At 37.7% G+C, this 23,908-nt stretch overlaps 3 protein-coding genes across 3 annotated transcripts in view; 2 read left to right on the top strand and 1 right to left on the bottom strand.

Moving 5' to 3' along the window:
- Positions 1-23,908, top strand: part of LOC308697127 (uncharacterized protein) — a 377,069-nt gene that overhangs the window by 46,202 nt on the left and 306,959 nt on the right. The gene's annotated exons all lie outside the window — the stretch shown is intronic.
- LOC308697126 (uncharacterized protein) overlaps positions 1-23,908 on the bottom strand; it is an 874,503-nt gene that overhangs the window by 833,442 nt on the left and 17,153 nt on the right. The gene's annotated exons all lie outside the window — the stretch shown is intronic.
- LOC308697146 (uncharacterized protein) lies at positions 10,437-15,122 on the top strand. The gene is made up of 4 exons (XM_081376276.1): positions 10,437-10,772; positions 11,253-11,450; positions 11,669-11,765; positions 11,889-15,122. The coding sequence occupies exons 1-4, from the start codon at positions 10,767-10,769 to the stop codon at positions 12,833-12,835; spliced, it is 1,248 nt and encodes a 415-aa protein (XP_081232402.1). The 5' UTR covers positions 10,437-10,766; the 3' UTR covers positions 12,836-15,122.

Below are 23,908 nucleotides of genomic sequence, written 5' to 3'. Positions count from 1 at the left end.
CATACAATTATATTAATAACCCTACTATAAAACGTAAACCATAAAAATAATTGTCTTAATATATACACTGAAAAATTCAACATAGACTGTCTTTGACTCTCCTTAACATCAACAGGTTGAGTTTCCCACAAACAGACAAAACTACTGGGGTATAAGAACACAAAAACACACAAGCTATCATTATATTTGAAAATATGAAAACTTACATGGTAATAGTTCTGCATGGGTCTAATGTTCAGTCTTCATCACATCACACAGCTGAGAGGGAGACAGTAAAATGATGCCAAATTCCAACTACTAGAGGGAGTGTCTGTGTACAGGGGCAAACAAACCTAACCTGCTATGCGCTCCTCTTCACGTTTGCTGCTGATTGGTCGAATGTGACGGTCTTGGTCATGTGACAGCAGGAATATCAGTTGATGTCACCCATAGATATCATATATAAAGGCTAGATGTCTCGTGCGCACTGCTGGCCAATGGAGGTCGACGTCCGCACGTGGCGGCCATCTTGCCACAGTGTACTCGCTCACTACTTCAATGGTGCATGTACTTTTAAATAACCATAACTTGCTCATTTTTCTACCGATTTTCAAACGGTTTGGTTTGTTATAAACGTCAGAGATGTAGTTATGACACTGCATACATATGAAAAATTATAACATACATGTTCAAGCATTCGGAATTATAGCCACGTTAATAACGTTTGAAAGAAACCAAACCGTTTGTAAATCCGTCAAGATTTCAGCGAGATAAGAGGATATGTGTGCGTGCTGATCATTCACCTTAATGCACAGAGCACTGTGACAAGATGGCCGAACGATGATGCCGGAAGTGACTGCGCCATAAGACATCTAGCGTTTATATATGATATCTATGATGTCACCAACGTCTCTTCACTGACGTCACTCACTTCTAAAACTTGTCTGCCGCCATCTTGAGTACCTGATTCGGCAAGATCGATGTCAGTCGCAAAGGAATTAGCTAGCTATGCTTTCACAACACGGTAACATAAATATAACATAAATGTAACATAACATTAATCTGTAACGTTCGTTATTTTGAATAGAAATCATCACTCATAAAGCATTCATTCACGTCTTCTCCGGTTTATTTGTGTTCAAATACATGCAATATACAGTATCCGCCAGGGCTATTAGTCCAATGGTGCGCATTTTTTGAGAAATAATGATTAATTATCACGTTTGTAAAATATTTCGTCATACAGAATTACATTTCTATCCGTTTTCCACTGAATTATGCGATCTGAAGAGCTCAAACAGCGAATGCACTCAATGCAGCGAGATGTGTCTCCTCTTCCTGATTTGTATCATTTATGATCTCAGCGTGCGCTCATTTGCTGTACAGCTGTCAATCATCTCACATGGTTCAACGTAACCATTATCCTGCCTCTTCTTCTGCATGGCGTGATTTTTTCAAGTATAGGTCTCTGCGGAACAACAAGAAGGCGTTTCCCAATTATTGGGCGTTTTCAAACCGGTCTAGGCATTTTCCAACCATCCAATCAAAACCGTACGGAAGCCCTATCAGAAGCGGAAATGCGTTATTATTATTTCTCGTACGGAAGCCCTTTCAGAAGCGGAAATGCGTTATTATTATTTCTCGTACGGAAGCCCTTTCAGAAGCGGAAATGCGTTATTATTATTTCTCGTACGGAAGCCCTCTCAGAAGCGGAAATGCGTTATTATTATTTCTCGTACGGAAGCCCTTTCAGAAGCGGAAATGCGTTATTATTTTATTATTTCTCGTACGGAAGCCCTTTCAGAAGCGGAAATGCGTTATTATTTTATTATTTCTCGTACGGAAGCCCTTTCAGAAGCGGAAATGCGTTATTATTATTTCTCGTACGGAAGCCCTTTCAGAAGCGGAAATGCGTTATTATTTTATTATTTCTCGTACGGAAGCCCTTTCAGAAGCGGAAATGCGTTATTATTTCTCGTACGGAAGCCCTTTCAGAAGCGGAAATGCGTTATTATTATTTCTCGTACGGAAGCCCTCTCAGAAGCGGAAATGCGTTATTATTATTTCTCGTACGGAAGCCCTTTCAGAAGCGGAAATGCGTTATTATTTTATTATTTCTCGTACGGAAGCCCTTTCAGAAGCGGAAATGCGTTATTATTTTATTATTTCTCGTACGGAAGCCCTTTCAGAAGCGGAAATGCGTTATTATTTTATTATTTCTCGTACGGAAGCCCTTTCAGAAGCGGAAATGCGTTATTATTATTTCTCGTACGGAAGCCCTTTCAGAAGCGGAAATGCGTTATTATTATTTCTCGTACGGAAGCCCTTTCAGAAGCGGAAATGCGTTATTATTATTTCTCGTTTTTTCCATGTTTTTTTCTTCTTGATTTTTACTATTATGTCGATATCGCGACAACATGTATGTCAAAATAAAATATGTGTATAAAATACAGGCTACAGTACCTATTTTCTTAAAAATAAATTTTTTAAAAAGTGTTACATTAAACTACTGAGAGATCTTTAATATGGAATTCTTTCATAAACCAAATTTTCCGGTCTTATGTTATAAGATACAGATCTTGTATATAATAGCCTGTGAGTGTGTATTATATTTTATCATCTCTCCTCCTACCTGCATGCAATTTTTCTCTAAATGTAAACCATAAAAGCTAAAAGTATAAAAAATGACTTTATTACTCAACTATTTATAATTACATTAGTTTTATTTTCATTTTGTGTGTGTGTTAACAACACAACATAAATCAAGTTTTAACGGTGAATAATAAGGAAAATTAATAAATTAATTAGAACTCCTAAACCTACCCGTCACTGTAACCTAAACCAATGAAATCGGTTGTAGGGCGGGATTTCCGCTGAAGTGGTTTGGGGGGAAAAAATCGAGAATGAGGTCTCTGCAGAGCAACAAAGGGCGTTCCTCAATTTTGGGGCGTTTTCCAACTGGGTAGGCGTTTTACAACCTCTGTGCCTGGTTTGCTAAAACTTGAGTGGGCAATTCCTAATACTTGAATACAGTGTTGGGGAAGCTACTCTGAAACTGTAGTTTGACAAGCTACAAGCTACTCGTAAGTTAAAGTAGTTAAACTACAGTCAAGCTACCCTTTTGGAAAAGTAGTTAGCTACACTACAAGTTACTATCAAAAAGTAGCTAGCTACATTGAAACTACTTTTGATTTTTTTGAACAACGTATATTATAAATAACTGAATAAGTGTCGGAGGAATGTTTTAAGTAAAATATTTTGTGTTTAAAACAATGCAATACAATTATGATTTCAAAGAGTATTGTTTTATTACACACAACACTCAAATATCTCAGACTGTTTGTCAAAAGTGCAAAATTGCAACAAATACAACATTGCAAGAACAAAATATACATCCAACGTAAATTGCATGTAGAACATTTTCTTAATAAGATTGCATACAAAAGTGTAACCTTTACTTGTCGTTTCTTTGAGAGACATGAACTTGGACAAATAAGGCCATGGGTAATTAACGATAGTTGTTTCTCCATCCTCCAAATCTGCCGCCACGTCTTGCTCCATCATGGATAATATGGGTGTGTCAACCCACTTCTGTACGTCAGTGAACCGTTAGCCGCAAGATGCGTGATTAAACAACAGGTGGCGGTAATGGCAAAAAATTTGTTTGTAATCTAACAAGAAGAAGAATATCCTTGCATCGCGCTGATTCGCGCAGGCTCGACAAAACGCAATGTAGCTTTTGCTCGCGCTACACCGCTACTTGCTGCAAAAAGTAGTTAGCTACTGGAAAAGCTACACTGTTTAAAAAGCAACTGAGCTACTGCCAAGCTACTGAAAAATGTAGTTAAGTTAGTAGCGTCGCTACTTGTAGTTAACTACTCCCCAACACTGCTTGAATATGCTTTTCCCATCAGATATGACAGAATCAATACAGCTAGGATTGTTATGGCCATCACCAGACCTGTCTGTTTCATGGATCACCTGCCCCTGGTTTTTGTTTTCTCTTGTTCACACACACTCACACAAGCACACATTTTTTGTTGTCTGTCATTGTTTAATAAAACGTATTTTATTTGAAAACCTTCATTTTGTATCAGCCATGCTTAATTGATGTCTCAACTCTCAATAGCTGTAACTTAAGCAATTCACTAACAAAACACTTGTAACTTAAGTTACTTGGATTGAGTTACAGCTACCCTTACTCTTAGCCTACTCTGTACACTAACCCAGAGCCATAGAGAAAAATCTTCACTCTGCACTTAGACCCAAACATAAAAGCGTAAATTCGTTTTTAATCTGTTATAGTTTTGATAATATGTGTATGGCTTAATCTTAAAATTATATTCTTAGTCTTAACATGATCATGTTTCACGTTGTGGTCCTGGGGGTGGCCACTTTCATCAGAAGAAGTGAGCTAGCTTCTAAGCGATCAAAGGTAGCTAATGGCTGAATCGGAATTTATAAGCAAAATCATGTGAATCAGTAGCCTAATACAGCCCAGTTGTACTAAAATAAATATCATGAGACGTCCATCATCAGATGAATGATAATGGAAAAGCTAAGTTAAAGCCAGTGCTACTACCCATGCGAACATGAACACTAAGCTTTTCCCTCCAAAAATATAGTCTAAAACTTATCTCCAAATGCAAAACTGACATTAACAAAATGCAATAATGCAATAACAGCTGAAAAAGTACTTGGGTGTGTGTTTTATTTTATATTTACCGTTCAATAATGCAATCGCTGCTGTCTGTCCCATAGAAGAACATGACAGCCAGCGTGTGTTTTGGAACTATTGGGGCTTACATGAACCACGTGACAGCCATAGCGGCGACATCAAAGAGTGTCGCAACTCTTTCTCTCTATGGCTCTAGTGCTGCGTTCCAGTCCAAAATTGTCATGCCCTTCACTTGCTAACTTCCCTCCATCTCGTTCACTCGGATGTACGTCATTGCTTACGATGCACGAGTGCCCACTACTGGCGGAAACTGCAATGGGCTGAACTGGAACGCCCTAAGCCCTTGATCACTTGGAATCAGCTAAAGAGTTGATTTATTATTTACATTTTTTCCCTCTACGAATTTGTTTAATGTAGCATCCAAATGTATATAGGTGTGTGTGGGTTGTTTTAAATGAAAAAAATCTATAATTAATATATCATAGAGTTGTTTGTTGTGGTGGTGATTAGACGAGATTTGTGGTGACGTCACAATCAAACTGCATTGTGGGACATATAGATACCTGAAGTGTACATATGAAGTAGACTCGCTCCCTCGGTCAAAATCGAGGGAACGAGGGTCTGTCGATATAAACTTCCCTCGTCCACTTCACGAAGTGGAACGCACTTCAAAATGGCGGCGGGGATTCCCCCGAGGGGAAGTGTTTAGGGAAGTTCGCAAGTGCGTGTCTAAAAGTGGACTGGAACGCAGCACAGGTTTAGGGATCAGTGTTTGTTGTAGGCAATCAGTACAGTGATTGACATGACCAATGAAAACTTTAGAATCAGCTGCAGGGCGGGATTTCCGCTGAAGTGGTTTTGGGGGGAAAAAAATCACACTTCTGTTCTGCCTGACGCGGTCTTGACTCCTGCATGACTTCCACATTCTGACATCCGTGATAACAAAGCTAAAGTAACATCTCTTCACCTGAAACAAGAAGCTAATAAATGCACGGTTTGAAGTATATGTGATTTGTGTGTGATTTTCGTGCGATTGGGGTATTTTCATATGAATAAAGAATGTTTACAGTATGCATGCTAGGTAAGGATAGCCCATAGCTTCATATAAAATGTTAAATATAACATATTTCAAAATATTTTTTTGACTTGAAACCATTTTAAACCGCGACCGGAATATGATACAAATACTCGATGGTGTTTTAAAGTGAGTTTAAAGTAAAAGTGTAATATTAATCAATTAAATTGTGTCATGTAGCTTTATGCTACCTGTTGTGCTAATGCACCTGCTGCAGGAGCTATTTTATTCCATACAATAATTTTTTAAAAAGAATTCAAATAATGTTTCAAGAATAGTTATTTTTTTTGTTTGTTTTCTAACAAGACTTGAGATAATAGTCAAGTCAAGTCAAGTCAAGTTTATTTATATAGCGCTTTTCACAACACAGGTTGTATCAAAGCAGCTTCACAGTAATAAATTAGAACAATACATCAATGTTTGTTTCTAGTGGAACGTCTACGTTCGGTAATGCTGATCAATAGTATCGTTGATTGATTAATTCAATTAAATATCCCCAAATATCCCCAACTGAGCAAGCCAAAGGCAACAGTGGCAAGGAACCGAAAAACTCCATCAGGTGACCTAATGGAGAAAAAAAAAAAAACTTGGGAGAACCCGGGCTCAGTCGGGGGCCAGTTCTCCTCTGGCGTTTATGAACTAGAGGTCGGATTTAACTGTAGGATTAAAAGTATTATATGAATGCCTGGCTGAAGAGATGCGTCTTTAATCTAGTTTTAAACTGGGAGAGTGAGTCTGAGCAACGAACAGTATCCGGAAGACTATTCCAGAGTTTTGGTGCTAAATGTGAAAATGCTCTCCCTCCTTTGGTGGATCTGGATATCCTAGGTATGACCAAAAGCCTCGAATTTAGTGATCTTAAAGAGCGCGATGGATTATAGGGCGATAGAAGATCGGTTAAATAGACTGGAGCTAAGCCGTTTAGGGCTTTATAAGTCAGTAGCAATACCTTGTAATTAATACGGGACTTTATAGGTAACCAATGTAGGGATGATAAAATCGGTGTTATATGATCATATTTTCTTGATCTAGTTAGAACTCTAGCGGCGGCATTTTGGACTAACTGTAGCTTGTTTATTAAGGATGCAGGACAACCGGCTAATAACGCATTACAGTAATCTAGTCTCGAGGTCATGAATGCATGAACTAACTTTTCTGCGTCAGAAACTGATAGCATATTACGTAGCTTAGCAATGTTTCTAAGGTGGAAAAAGGCTGTTCTTGTAACATATGAAATATGATTTTCAAAAGACAGGTTGCAGTCTAATATAACACCCAGGTCTTTTACTGTAGAGGATGAAGTAACAGGACATCCTACTATGTTAAAGTTGTATTGTGAGAGGTTTTGTGGGTGGTTTTTTGAACCGATAAGTAGTACCTCTGTCTTGTCTGGATTTAATAAAAGAAAATTATGCGTCATCCAATCTTTTATATCTTTAACACACTCTGTCAATTTGGATAATTTAGCGTTTTCATCTGGCCGTGATGCAATATAGATTTGAGTGTCATCAGCATAACAATGGAAACTAATTCCATGTTTCCTTATAATATTTCCAAGTGGCAGCATATATATTGAGAATAATAGAGGGCCTAACACAGATCCCTGCGGCACTCCATAGTTTACTGGAGTTATGATAGATTTTTCTCCATTTAAATAAACAAAATGGTAGAGGTCAGATAAATACGATCTAAACCAGCTTAATGCTTGTCCTTGAACACCAGTATAATTTTGTAGTCGATCTAAGAGTATTGTATGATCTATAGTATCGAACGCAGCACTAAGATCAAGTAAAACTAATATTGAGATACAGCCTTGGTCAGAAGCTAAAAGTAAATCATTTGTGATTTTAACGAGCGCAGTTTCAGTGCTATGATGCGGCCTGAATCCAGACTGAAACTTTTCATAGGTGTCATTTTCTTGTAAGAAAGAGCCCAGTTGAGCGGACACAACTTTTTCTAGTATTTTAGACATAAAAGGTAGATTTGAAATGGGTCTATAATTTACTAGATTATTCGGATCTAATTGTGGTTTCTTAATGAGAGGTTTTATAACTGCCAATTTAAATGTTCTTGGAACATGACCTAAAGATAAAGACGAGTTAATAATATTGAGGAGAGGCTCTTCCACTACAGGTAACACTTCTTTCAATAGTTTAGTTGGTATGGGATCTAATAAACATGTTGTTGTTTTAGAGGAAATGATAAATTTATTTAACTCTTTTTGTTCTATAGTTGAAAAGCACTGTAATTGTTCTTGCGGCGTGATAATTGAGGCTGAATTATAAGGCGCGATTGAGGATTGAACGTTTACAATTGTGGTTCTGATGTTTTCTATTTTCTCAGTGAAGAACTTCATGAAATCATTACTACTAAACTGTAATGGAATACTTTGTTCAGGAGACATCTGTTTATTTGTTAGTCTCGCCACGGTGTTAAATAAGAACTTAGGATTGTTATGGTTGTTTTCTATTAGTTTGCGTAGATGCTCAGCCCTGGCCGCTTTTAGGGCCTTTTTATAACGTGACATACTGTCTTTCCATGCGATTCTAAAGACCTCTAAGTTGGTTTGTTTCCATTTACGCTCTAAATTACGGGTTTCTCTCTTTAGAACACGCGTAGTACTGTTGTACCATGGTGCTTTACTTTTCTCTCTGACCTTTTTTAATCTAATGGGCGCAACAATATCCAATGATCCAGAGAGAATGGTGCTCATAGTGCTAGTTAATTCCTCAAGTTCATCTGTTTGTTTGGGTTCACTGAGCAGCTGAGACAGATCCGATAAGCTGTTTGAAAAATTATCTATGGTGGATGGAAGGATTGTTCTGCCTAATCGATAACGCGGCGCAGCATGATATATTACAGGAGTACGTAATATGCAAGTTACCATGTAATGGTCAGTGACATCGTCACTTTGTGGAATGATATCTATATCGGTTGGATCGGTTCCATGTGATATAATTATAATTGCCTGTTAATAATAGGTTTGTCAGTACCGCAAATGTAACAGGTATTAATTATAACTTGTGTTTTATTTTAAATTCACACAAAATCCTAATTTTTCTGTTACATATGCATGTAAGAAGAGAGAAGAAAATTATTATTTTTTTATGTCTTTATGAGTTTTGCGTTCGTCGCAGTTGTGACGTCATTTGCGCGTTGCGCGCGCTCTCGCTTCAGTCCGCGGGAGGTCTGAGCAGAGCGAGGTATGTATTGTGTGCACTCCCGTTCACAAGAGTGTTATAAGTGAAAATAATCACCAATTAAGTGATCGGTTTTGTTAAAATGTAAATGAGTATGCACATGTATGTGATCTTCCCTCTTGAATATGTTTTTTCCTGCATAAGTGAAAGTTTAACCGAGTGAATGCAGTCTCACGTGGTGTTGTATGTTAACATTAGTGTGAAAGTTGGCCTGTGAAGCGTGTCTGCTGATATTTTTTCTATGTTCAAATGTTTGACAGGAGAAGGCTGACTAAATGCACTTCTTTGAATGCAACATATTAATCACTGCATTTTCCAACTCATGCATGCAGGTATGGTTATGAATTGTTTTTGTGATCTCTTTGTTATATGTGTTCAACCGAATTGGTTATATAAAATGCTGGAATGTGGGTGATTTAAAGATGTATATCATGAGATTAGTTAGTGACAATGTATATTTAGAGATAGATATAAATATATATTGTGTTATTTCTCTGACTGTTGATACACCTGATGTGATATTAATTATTACTATTTTCTTTATATTCTTTATTACTGTAAATGAGATTGCAAATGTGCATTGTGAACTCGCTTCAGTCCGCGGGAGGTCTGAGCAGAGCGTGGAGAAGGCTGACTAAATGCACTTCTTTGAATGCAACATATTAATCACTGCATTTTCCAACTCATGCATGCAGGCAGATAAAGAACCTCTGAACCAGCAATTGGACTCCAGTTTTTATTCATTGCACAACACAACACAACGCAGAGGGGTAGCCGAGTAACAGAGACACGCGAGCCTGAACCGGCTACTAGAGATGCACCGATTACAATTTTCTGGGCCGATTCCGATTTCCGATGTTTCATTAGGTTTGACCTGCCGATACCGATTTTAGCCGATTCCGATTTCATTTTTTCTAACCACTTTACAGCACACACAAATATTTATTTTATATCATTTCTGTAATAAAACATTTTACAATTTGCATAGTTCACACACATCTAAAGTGCAGTGTTGTGGAAGAACCATTTCCTTTTCGCATTCAATATCCAATAATTATATATATATATATATATATACACATGTATTTAGCAAACGAAACGTCTGTATGAAAACAGGGAATGGCAATAAAATAATATATAAATAAAAAATAAAATAAATATAGCCTTGCAGTATTAAGATATTTCTCAAAGCACACACACACACACACACACACACACACACACACACACACACAGGCCTATTGCAATCACTTGTACAAACTGAATAATAAAACAAGTTTAAATGGGTACATTTTCTATAAATATTAGTCTTTGTTTTCTTTTCTGACATAGCCTACTCCAGTTCTTGTTAAAACACGCAAATTCTGTGCATTTTGGGCACTTTTTTTGTGAAACCCTATAAGGCTATTTTCCATCAAAAGTGTGCTTTCCCTTTAATTGAGCGTGAGCAGTGCAGCAAATAGACTCGGCGCCGAAACACGCGCTTCACTGCTTGCGACGCTCCTGCTTGACGATCACGCGCTGCTCCTGCTTCCGTTGTGAATGCACTCAATGATTAACATGCACGCCAAAAAAAATACGCGCTTGCAGTCTGAACGGACGTAATAGGCCTTTATCACAGTGCGCGTGACGTCACTTCCAACGGCGAGTAGTAGCGTAAACCGAGTTCCGGTCGAGTCTGTAGCAATGGCGGCGGCGCGAAGGTTTTCAATATCACTGCGGGATCTTCCCCAAATCACCAACGTTTACACGATTGTGGAAAATCTTTCACAAACGAAAGTGTCCAAATTTGAGAAGGGATATAAATTCTTCTTTGAAAACTACATCTTCAATTATGAAGGTAAGTTTCATTTTAACGTTTGTTTATTCTCTCGAAATGGCTAACATGCTACCTAGCTGGCTAAACCATGATTGTCTTACAAATACGCAAACCGATACAATTTTCAAGTAAAAAACGATTTTTATTTTGCTGTGATATGGTAGTGTGATTATAATGCTGTTTTTGTGCAATACAGTATCTGATGTTGTAGATAGTGAGGTGATTATCAGGGCACAGTGTTACCGGTCCATGAGGAAAAACGAAGAGCCACACTCTCTTCAGGTTACCTGTTCAGGTTTCAGAACTTTAGTTAGGTCCAGTTCGAGGACACAAATTTGATTGTGTTTATAGTTGCTACGGTTGTAGCGGGTTAAACTGCAGTTGCAGTTTGTTTGAAAAAGTGTTCAAATGAAAATTGTTAGACTGCTGTTGCAGTCAATTTATGTTAATGTTTCATTTGTATTCTAATTTTAAACCGTATATAATGTTTTATTTATTTAGATTTCATTTAAAGTCGACGAGAATCCTCCTGTCATCAGTACTTTTTGCTGTTCCTGTGTGGCTGGGAAAGAGCTATGCAACCATTTGGTTGGCTTGCTGTTTCAGAGTGCACACTACAGCATGATGAAACTTAAGACGGTACCACCCACTATACCCAGCACAAGCACTCTACAGACTTGGCACAGGCCCAGGACTCAGGTATAGTAAACAGCTATTAACTATTTTATGCATTAATTATGACAATCTCAGACAGTATTTTTGTCCTATGTGTTTTCATTGCTCCAAGGACATGAAAAAAACAAGTTTTGACTTTCTAGCTGTCCACTGCTGCAAACTCTTATTTTATTTAGAAAAATTAAGCTTTCAAAGTTTATAAACATGCTCTCAATAATAACATAATTTTTATTTTTTAACAGGGAATCCATCCTGAAGCAGTGGATCGATTGCTTGTGAGGAAGCCAAAAACCTCTAGCAGAAGTGGTATTAAGTCCACTCTTTACAGGGCCTACACAGGTGATTACATTTACATTATTTTATGTCTAGCAAAAAGATGTACAAATTAAAGGACTTTTAAAAGTATTATTTCTATTCTATTCTATTCTCTTTTTTTTTTTTTTTTTTTTGCTTTGCTTTTAGGTCCCCTTCCCAATAATTTGCTGCTCTCTTCTGTGGAGTCTTTAAGAAGTGTCAGGCCTCAGCCACTGATCTGCAAGGTTCTGCATGGCTTGTCGGAGATGAATCTGGTGGAGTCTAAGTTTGGCCTGGTACCCAAAGGTTCTTTGCTGTCCTATCAGTGCCCTGCTGAGTCATCAAGGGATGCTGTCAAACATGCAGAAGCCCCTGCTTTCCCTACGCTTCCTCTGGATGGGTATACTTTTGAAGGAAGATTTAAATTTGTCCCGAATTTCCATGATATGTTGTTCTTAGAAAGCTTGGCAGTCACTCAAGAACTAAGCACAATAATTGAAAAAGACACACGGGACCAGTCACAGTCTGCTCTATGGAACCAAATGCGTACACCACGCATTACATCCAGTAGATTCCGTGAGGTGTGTCATGTCAGAGGAGAGTCGACTAGCCAGGCACTAGCTGCCCGAATCATCAGAGGGGTTCGTCAGACTCCTGCAATGAAGCGTGGACTTGATCTTGAGCCTGAAGTGCTATTTCAGTACTCTAGTATGATGAATGTCAATGTTTTACAGTGTGGGTTTGTTATACATCTTGATGCGCCACACCTTGGCACAAGCCCTGATGGCAGAGTCTACGACCCTACTGAGAACCCTCCCTTTGGACTTGCAGAGGTAAAATGTCCTGACGTTGATGACATTTCTCAGGTGACACACATAAAAGTTGTCAACGGTCAAGCTAAGTTAAAGGAAAGCCACAAATACTACTGGCAAGTTCAGGGACAGCTTGCAGTAACAGGACTGAGTTGGTGTGACTTTATAACAAATACCAAAACAGACATAACCATTCAGCGCATCTGGAGAGATGAGAGTTTAATTGTCTTAATGAGGGACAAAGTAGACATTTTTTTCTTTTATACATACATGAATGTGTATTTTAACTCTAGGAGTTGTTAAACTAATACTGGTGATGATTGTTTATTGTTAAAGGTCAAGGTCACCCAAAAATGAAATGCAATAATTTACTCACCCTCGTGCCATCCTAGATGTACATGATGCACAATATACATATATATACATGATATAAGAATATAGATCATATATAGAGATTTTATATCTTATTTATCTATATATTTATATATATATATATTATTTATTAACTCTTAAGAGTGCTGATGTGCTTAAAATAGTGCTGATGTTGATTTGTTTACTGTTACATGAACAGTTTACCCAAAAATGATATTTATGCCACAAATTATGGCATAATTGTCATTTTCGGGTAAGCTACTCTTAAAGGTTCTTCAAATATCTATTTTGGTTGAGCATCTGTTTGTCTTAAATGTTTAATAGTGCCTATTCATAACTAAGTTCACTGTAAATTGTTAATGAATAAATGAGAAATAGTAACAACTGAGAAAATGTAACAACTTTTTAATTGTCACAATGCAGTCAATATATATGTAAAAAAAAAAGTGGTGCAATAAAAAACAATTAATTCCAATTTTTAAGCTCATTTACTAAAAACATATTGCAACATTAAATGCAAGTTTTCACAATTCAATATTTTTTTACAAATTAAACTATAAAACAGACATTTGATTGGTGGCAAATTAAATCATGTTTCTTTTCTGTATAAACGTTCTATACAACATCATTTACATCAAGTGGGCCTTTAAAAATTAGCCATTAAACAGCAGTTTTCACAATTCAATATTTTTGTACAAATTAAACTATAAAACAGACATTTGATTGATGGCAAATTAAATCATGTTTCTTTTCTGTATAAACATTCTATACAACATCATCATTTGCATCAAGTGGGCCTTGGTAATTAGCCATTAAACAGCAGTTTGCCCATATTTGGTTCACTGTGCCTGTCAGGGTGAGAGGAATGGTAGAGTCCCAGATGTGGTTTTCTTTGATTCGCCGAATGACTCTTTCCACCACGATCCTTAGACGGGCTATTGATTGTGTACGTTTCGTCTCCTCTTTTGTAAATTGGGCTGCTCTTTTGAATGGAGGGATAACAAGCCTGGCTCCCACATTCTCAAGCAGTCGCTCTATGGTAAAGCCTTTATCTGCCATACAACAGTCTCCAGGCTCGAGCAGGTCCAGAAGTCCAGACTGTTTTGTTATCTCCCTGTCTGAGATGGATCCAGTGAACAGCTGTGAAACAAAGGTTATGGCCCCACATGGAGCAACACCAACCAAGCCTTTGAAAGTAGGGTAGTTTTTGTAATGTGAAAACATCTCCGACTGTAGTGTAAGTGCTGAGGGGTTTTCACATCTGATCTCAGTACAGTCCAAAATAACACGGACATCTGGGAAGTGCTCCTTAAATTTTGCTGGCATGGTTGCTCTGACTTGCTCTTTGGTCATCCAAATAGGCAAGGACCCCAAAACAAGGTACAGAAAATTTGCCCATGTTATGATAACTCGACTGACCGTTGTTGTACTCACATTGAAAATATCTGCCAAGACCTTCTCTCGTAGACCTGCAGACACGCGGCAGCAATAAAGGAAAAGCTCATCAATAAGCTGAAGCTTTCTGTTAGGGCTTGGTCCTGGAACCGTCTCTAGACCATGTCTCTGTGCCTTAGACCAGTACACAAGGTTCGATGCTGATGGTTCTATTGATGCCCAGAAAATCCTGAAAACCTTCTCTGAGGGAAAGCGTGTGTAAAATCGGAAGTCGTCATCCGAGAGACAAAATCGATTTATTTGAATGCGGGAGACAGACAAAGCTCTCACTTCTGCCTCCAACTCTCTAATTCTCTCTGCTGCAGCATCCAATAGATCTGGACACGGAGGTGTTGAGTAGTCATGGTCTGTGAGTGGGACGGGTCCGTAATAGACAACAGGCTGTTCATCACTGACCTCAGATTCACTGCAATGTTGGCGCTTTGACGTTATCTTATCCAGTACATTGGGTCGTTTTTGGCGAACACTCCCCCAGTTGTTCCATTCAAACCTGGACGGTATAACTCCACGTTTCAAGCGTTTACGATCGGCTGTTGACGAGTAGTCAGATTCTGTGAAGTGTTGCCCGCAAACGTACGTACTCCCTTTTAAAACTGCAAAACTTTTGCCTTCATCCCGCCGAATAGAATGAATCCACATTTTCCTAACTTTTTCATCAGTTGGAAAAGAATGAAAACTGAGATACGGCTGTTTAGTAGAACTATTACAACATTTAGGAACGCAACAACAATTCCTCGCTGTGCTCGCCGCCATTGCTACAGACTCGACCGGAACTCGGTTTACGCTACTACTCGCCGTTGGAAGTGACGTCACGCGCACTGTGATAAAGGCCTATTCACGAGGTTTTCTACATGTGCTCCATGTGCACGTGTGATGCTGATGTTGCGCGATGTTAATCATGCGGCGCCCGAGTGCATTTGCCCGGCATAAAATCGGCATTTGTCAGACTGACCGGCCGGTCGCCGGTTACGGCCGATCACGTGAAAATCGGCCAATTCCGGTCACCAGCCGATCAATCGGTGCATCTCTACCGGCTACACATAGACAGTACTCGGTAGGTACTCAAGATGGCGGCAATCAACTGGAAAAAGAGCGGATGACGTAAGAGGTCACGTGACTGATATTCATGTATAGGGTACTTGGGGGCCAGCTATGCTATTTGTTTATAGATTTATATACCCCTACTCTTATGAATCACATATTACACAGTCATCTTTTATGCCTGAGGGTTCAAAGAAAACCGCAAACACATGCAATTTAGTTAAAGTTTTTCAAGCATCTCATCTTTCTCCCCTCCATAAAAAAATGGTTTAGTCTAAAGGCGAATTTTGCCGCTCACCTCTCACTGGTCCTCACTGCAGAACACGAAATCCAGGGGGAGGAGTTGGATCCAGATCCAACTTCTCCCACCTTACATATACCTAAACCCAGAGCCATATAGAGCTGGTAAGTCCCTCCCATCCGTAAAACCCCACTGGACCTCTAGATTGAAAAACCGTCAATGCAAGTGAATGGGAGAAAATAATTATTTTCTGGTCCCGTTTGAATTGTGCCATGAATGTGAACATATGTTGTCTGTGAATTTTTTATATAATTTTTCATGTTACGAGTTTGACAGTATATGGTATGATTCTTTGGCTAGCAGTTGTGGAAAAGACATAACGGGAAAGACTATATGTCGCCTATGTGACGTCACCCCAAAACAAATGTTTTGTACCCAAATGTCACCATTCAAACCAAATGGGCTGTTCTTTCTTCAGATTCCCGCGTCGAAAGCAGCGAAGAGTTGTAGTCCACAAAGTGCTCTCACACAAAGTCTACCCGTATCAAACTACTACCCGCTAAATTGTAGCATTCTTCACACGAAAGATTATATAAAAAATTCACAGACAACATATGTTCACATTCATGGCACAATTCAAACAGGACCAGAAAATAATTATTTTCTCCCATTCACTTGCATTGACGATTTTTCAACTTTGAGGTCCAGCGGGGTTAGCGAAGGGGGCGGGACTTACCATAAGGACATTCCATATATAGTCCGTAAGGAACTTAATAGGAATAATAGTGGTTAATAGTTTCTTATTTATCATGGAATAAACAAATCAAGCCCAATACAAATTGATAAAAGAACACATATTACACAGACACTTTATATTTAATGTTATTATATGATTTGTTAATTGCATTTGATAGATTTTACTTTCAATAAAACATTTGCTGTGTGTTTGTAAAAAGGTGTTTTTCTGCATATTTGTTCTGAGTTTTCGCTGCAGTTACACTGTTTGACCAGCAGGAGTCGCCAGCGTGTGGAGATTCGAAACAGTGAATCATTTTGCGAACTCAACTGATTCAAAGCTTTGAAAAGCTTCATTTCTCCCATATCTCAGACTGATCTCATGAAATGGCGTATGTATGACACGCCAATTCGATTTCCATTTTTGGCGTGCTATCAACACGCATAATCACTTTTTAGCGTGTTTATCAACGCCGTTGACTTAACGTTACATTATGTATAAATATGACCTACCCCAACTCCGTCCCTAAACCTACCCGTCACTGGGGTTAATAGCATGTATAGATTATAAATGTAAGATCCCTTAACTGTACTCCCACACCTAAACATACCCATTTTATGGACAATATTAAAATGATAAAACGTAATGGACAGGTATGTAGGAAAATGGCATTTTTATGAACAATATGGCATTAAAACATAGTTTGAGCCACGAATCCTACCCCTAAACCTAACCATAACCATTTTTAAAAACTAACTAGGCAACAATTATAAAGAAAAACAACAGACAGACGAGTATAATCACAATAATTTAATATAACCTTACAACACAACATCGATTCACAAAATACACCAATTTTATTAGCTTGATGTAATCCAAACCTTCAGAATCCATTATTTGCAAGAAAAAGATCCAAACTCAGCCCTTTTATCCAGTAATCGTCATCTTGACCGTAAACGTCAAACCCCGCGCTTGTTATGAATTCAAATTCAAAAATTGCGCCCTCAAGAAGTGTTATGACAGGTTACTATGGTTACGGCAGTAATATCAAACGCTCATTGGCTCTCGCCTCGCCTGCTTCGTCACAGATTGCGTCATGCACATTTGAAATGAAATGAAGCGCGCACTGCCGCGCAGCCCTCAGAGCAGCGAACCGAACCGAAGACGGATTAACATTTTCATGGATTTGAATTAATAACTTAAATTCTGCTTTGTTACCTCATATACAAAACCTCTGCTTTGTTACCTCATATACAAAACCACTGCCAGAGAGGACTGCGACACATCGTCACGTGAACAACTTTTGGCACCGATTTTGACATTTTCTCATTAAATAAATTATTGTGATTATACTTGTCTGTCAGTTGTTTTTCTTTATAATTGTAGCCTACGTAGTTTTAAGAAATGGTTATGATTAGATTTTGTTTATTGGCGTAGACATACACGCGGAAGATGACGGTTCGTTTCGGCGTAAACATACACGCGGATAGCTCAAAATGCGTATAAATAACACGCCACTTTTGACTTGAAAGTGGCGTGTATGTTTACGCAAAGTCATGATGCCATGTTGCATATCTAGTGCACACACATTAGGAGTAGTAAACACACATGTGCACTCAATATATACATTAATACATAATATATATAAAAATACCTTTTAATATAAAAACACATCTGTTTATACACAATCACACTTCTAATAAACTGAATCTCCAGCATGGTTTGCTGTGCTGTGCAGAGATGCTCCAGTCACTCACAGAATGAGTATGAAGATGAAGGTTTCCCCACGGACACAGAGAGGAGTCAGCGGGAGCTATCTAAATATAACTAAAGATTACAACAACAGCAAAAAAATGTGAAGTAATCATACTTAAGTGTTTTTGTTTTTCACTCTTCTTTCCCACCACACAAACACATGGGATTTCTTAGTTTTGCTGCTGTTTATTTGATCAGAACTCCCAAAAATACATTTACCATTGAAGACATTTTTATTTATAGCCGAGCTTTATGTGCCATAAAATATGTGGCATTTATATTTTTTCTTAAACTCAGCGTATATGTACATTATATTAATGCTCCTAAAACAATGTCTAAAGATGTTCATTTCCAACAAAAGCTCTAATGATATTCAAGCATGTGTTTCTTTGTTTTGGCTGGGACAGAACCTGACTCATGTTTTTCTTATTGATATATACATACAGTACCAGTCAAAAGTTTGGAAACACTACTATTTTTAATGCTTTTGCAAGAAGTCTCTTATGCTCATCAAGCCTGCAGTTAAAAAAAAACAAAAAAAACAACAGTAATATTATTACAATTTAAAATAATGGTTCTCTTTTTTAATATACTTTAAAATGTAATTTATTTTTGTGATGCAAAGCTGAATTTTCATCAGCAAGTACTCCAGTCTTTGGTGTCTCATGATCCTTCAGAAATCATTCTAATATGCTGATTTATGATCAATGTTGGAAACAGTTGTGCTGCTTAATATTTTTTTTATAACCTGAGATACTTTTTTCAGGATTATTTGATGAATAAAAAGTTAAAAAAAAAACTGTATTTATTTAGTATAGAAATCTTTTGTAACAATATACACTACCGTTCAAAAGTTTGGGAACAATAAAAATTTTTTTTTTTAAGAAATTAGTACTTTAATTCAACAAGAATGCGTTAAATTGATAAAAGGTGATGGTAACGATTTATATTGTTAGAATTTTTTTTATTTTGAATAAATGCTGTTTTTATGAATAAATGCTGTTAACGTTTTACTCATCAATGAATCCTGAAAAAGTATTCCAAAAAATATATATTAAACAACACAACTGTTTCCATCATTGATCATAACTGAGTATCAAATCATCATATTAGAATGATTTCTGAAGGATCATAAGACACCAAAGACTAGCACTTGCTGATGAAAATTCAGCTTTGCATCACAAAAATAAATTACATTTTAAAATATATTAAAAATGAGAACCATTATTTTAAATTGTAATAATATTTCATAATATTACTGTTTTTTTTTATTTTTGTTTTTTTTTAACTGCAGGCTTGATGAGCATAAGAGACTTCTTGCAAAAGCATTAAAAATAGTAATGTTTCCAAACTTTTGACTGGTACTGTATAAAAATGTCTTAAAACATGCTTGTCACAGATAGCCTGTGACTACAACTCTTATTTTGAAAGGACTGCTGAAGTGCATGAACACCCATGAACAGTTCACACCAATATACACACACACACATACAATCTAGATGCCGGCAAAATAACATAATATACACTAGATGTGGTTATTTTTCTATTTAGGTGGTGTAATAGGCCCTCTGCTTAGCTCCACGGTTTTGATTAGGCCTATATAATTTTCTTTTCTTTTGTCGGTTGTTTGTTTTGTCTCAATGCTTAATGTTTTGTTTTGTTATATGATTTAACAGTCAAAGAAACCACACCAAACTCTTTTACAAATGTTAACAGTTTATTTCCCCTGTAACAATAACATATACACATAAAATACTGTTATACCCACGGGGTCACCTCTCTACTGGCAAATGTGAGTGACGGCTGCCATTTTAAAGCTTCTGATTGCCCAGTAGGAACACAGACAGTAAAGAGTAGGAAGGGCACTTTCATTGTCAGTGACATCACAGGGGAAATCACTTAAATTTCTCAGACATTTTTCTGTGCAATGTTTAGACTTTTTGTAATTAATAGTGTGATGCATAGGTTGTATGTTAATATCATTTGTAGTTTTATCTTGCTTTAAAATTCTCATTTATTTATACATGGTATGTTCCAGAAGTGGGAGGAGCCTAACTCTATAAAACGGCTCCTAAGGAGAGTGTTAGGAGTGTGGGATCACTCCTTGTATTTTTGGGCCTGGATATTGGCATAGCCAGAATACACATGTGAACCTCTTGTAGATTTAAATTTCTTTTGCCTTAGGTTTTGTCACTGTATATATTTTTGCTTGGGAATCACTTTTTCCAGTGGCATCCGCTGTAAAAAAATCTGTATAAACCACCTAATAGGTTTTTTGTCAACTGAAATTTCTTAAAAATATATTTTTCCAGTGTTTCATGAGCAGAACAATCCAAAAACGCATTAAATAACAGTTCAGCCCATTGAAGAGATGCATGTCTGTCCCTCACAGCCTCGCTATCATCCCATTAAAAATCAAAGATTCAGTGTAGAGTCAGTGATAATGTAATGTAGTAATGTAGACTAAGACTCTTTATCATACCTAAAAAGATGTTTGAGCCCTTTTTAATGTCCAGGTACAAGTCAATGCCTTTTCTTGGTTCAATGTTCACAGTTCATGGGTTGAAGTTGAAGCTCTTAATTCTGAGCTGTCAAAGAGCGCCATATTGATGCATTTAACCTTAAAATGTACAAAGTTTTCTTGCGGGGGAGCAAACCCCCGAACACCCAAGTGGGACAGAGGTCCACCCAACATATATTTTCACAAAATCCTATGGGAAAGAACGATCATTTATGAACTTTAATCCAGCATAGTGCAACAAAGTCCTGTACATGTAAAACTGTTAATGCCAAATTAAAATTTTGGGGGTTGAGGGGATCAATAGGAATCTCGCCTAGGTTGCCAAAAAGGTTGCCCAGCGAGCTAGCTTTGAAATCATCAAATCAAGATCCAACCCTCCCTTCAGAGCATCTCCAAAGCCACGCCTCCTTCTAAACACATGCATGAACGCGTTCAGCAGGGATCAAACTAAAGCATCCCGAGAGCCGGCTTTAAGGGGTAATACCAACTTGTTTTATAATATTTGGCAACCTTTTCCTGATTACCTTCCTGGTGATCTTGCTGGTTTGCTGCAGGATGGGAGACCACATTTTGTCCTCACCAATAAGTCATAAATTCTTTTGAAATTGCCTTTTTTTTTTTTTCTTTTTTTTTTTTGGTATGTGTTTTGTTGTAAACAATAATGTAGGTTATGTGATGTAACATGTGATGTGCAATTTGTGTGTGTGAATAATTTCCCCCTGTTTTGTATGTTGGTTATAGCTGGACTTGTTGGTTTGTTGTTTGTGTAAAATCAATAAAATATATATATATAAAAAATAATAATTATAATCTGTTAAAATTAATTATAAATATATATTTTGAGCTAATTTGCTACATATGCCTATATATCATGAGCAGACCTTTTGCGAGATTTCAAAGCATACTTATAAATACTTTAGCCGCAATTTCCTTGGGGAATGAAGACGAAGTGGGGAGTGGTAAATAGTGAAACCAGAGTGGAGCGGAGCTGGAACGGAGTGATTATTAAATGCTTGGAGCGCGGAGGGGAAATAGTTGGCGCTCCACTCTGCTCACATACTCTGATATGGACTAGCCGAACTTAGTGCAACATAGAGCGGTCGAGGGGAAGACACAGGCTCGTCCGCAGAGGAGCTGATCGTGGAGGAATACACATATGGGGTCGCCACAGGGACCGCTAAATACGGACACCCAGTCTAGCACAGGTTCCTCAATGCATACGAGTGTAGGCCTGATGTCAGACGCTCCGCAATGGAGGAACTCAACAGGGTTAGCCATTTCCGGGGAACACTACTGGAGCAAAATGTGTTCTGTTGCAAGTTCACATGCTTGATCTCATTTTCTCATGGTTTATTGTTGAGCTGTCATGTTGAAATAATCAGTTCCAAGCCCCAGATGCATTTTGATTTTACTTATTATTATAATTACAAAAATGGAGGAGGGGGGTCATGTGTGTGTGTCCCTTATTTTGTCTCACTGAAGGTGGCAACCCTTCCCTCTCCTGACTCAGGTAAACTCCTCCTCTGTGTTATATATTGCTGGTGCAGGTGATTGTAAATATTGTGTTAATGCTGTACCTCAGATCAGTTGATTTCACTGGTTTGTCCAGAACGGTCACTCTTCATGGACACACAGCTGGACTCTGAGTTTCATCTCTGACTGCTGCATCGACTTATAATAGAATACAGTTAATCATTCATATAGAATATTTAATGTGGAGTTGGCAATAGATTAAAGATAGCATATGTAATGTATATTCTGCAATTCTAAATGAAAATGAAAAAATGATTAACCATTTTATTACTGAAAGGTGTCCATAGATTATGAATTCAAATTTAAAAAATAGATTTTCATTTAACATTTAAAAGTGGCGATGCATCATTGCTTTTAAATAAAAAAGAAATAAAAGGCAATAGATGATTTAATTGTGAATGTTACTATAATCAAAGGCATATGAATATGTTTGGTGGGTTGAATTACTCACATTAAGTCATTAAATAAATATTATATATGGAGATGTTTGTAGTAGAGCGTTTGCAGTATAAATGTCACTTCTGTAGAAACAAAAGTCAAGTCACCTTTATTTATACAGCACTTTTTACAATACAGATGTTTTCAAAGCAGCTTTACAGTGATAACAGGAAAATAATGCAACAAATTTTGTTCCTGCTGTACAACAGATCTAGAAGAAAATACTGTCATAGTCCAGATTAAGTAAGTTCAGTGTTTATTCATTTCTGTTGTAAAAAAAGTTATTACTTTAGTTCATTTATCTATACAGCCGCTCTGGAGAAAACAGTGATGTCATCGTCCAGCTCAGTTCAGTTCTCATATAATGGTGTCAATGCAGGCAGATCAATAATATTGTTGAATATTAAGTGTCTCCAACTAAGCAAGCCAGAGGCGACAGTGCAGGAACTCAAACTCCATCAGTGACAGAATGGAGAAGAAAACCTTGGCAGAAACCAGACTCAGTCGCTCAGTTCTCCTCTGGCCAACGAGCGAACAGTGTATGATTATGATTCAGACATTACAGGTCAGAGGTCAGATTGGATCTGAACATTCAGAATATGTATCCAGTTCATCTGGTTGAAGGATTCCTGGTTTGACTTTGGATGAAGGATTGGATCATTCTGTAAAGTTACACACACACATGTGTGTGTGATGATCACTGTGGGTTTGTGTCTGTTGATTCTGTTGAATGTGATTGTGTCTGTAGAGGCTCTTTATTCTCCATCAGCTGATCCAGAGAAGGTCAGACTAACATCTAACATATGCAACTAAAACACAGACAGTCAAATGTGTGTGACATTATTGCATTATCAACTTTAGAACAACTAAAAGAAACTACTTAGATGATTAATAGTTGGGGGCCTTAAGCACATTTTCGCGCAAATTCATCTAAAAGCGCCAAATTTGGCACAGATGTAGCTCAGGTCATACCGAAATGATTTAGCTAGGGCGCCGGAGCCAGCAACCCTCGGGGCCAAGATGGCGGCCAAATCCAATATGGCCGCCGCCCGAAAAGGGTTCCGGCTTTAACTTTTGAACCACATGAGATACAAATACAAACTTGATATGTTTTTCAGCTTAATTGATCATGAGAAACACATAGGAATGTTTATATTTATGACCCAGTATATCTGGACCCCTCGATCCTCCAATTCCAATATGGCCGCTGTCCAAAAAAGCAGTTTGGGCTGTAGTATGGGGCCTTACACACCATTGTCGCGCAAATGCATCTACAAGCACCAA

Source organism: Scardinius erythrophthalmus, assembly GCF_964197995.2.
Source record: "Scardinius erythrophthalmus genome assembly, chromosome: 10".
Classification (NCBI taxonomy): Eukaryota; Metazoa; Chordata; class Actinopteri; order Cypriniformes; family Leuciscidae; genus Scardinius; species Scardinius erythrophthalmus.
Note: the sequence above shows the minus strand (reverse complement) of the source record. Positions and strands in the feature narration are given on the sequence as shown.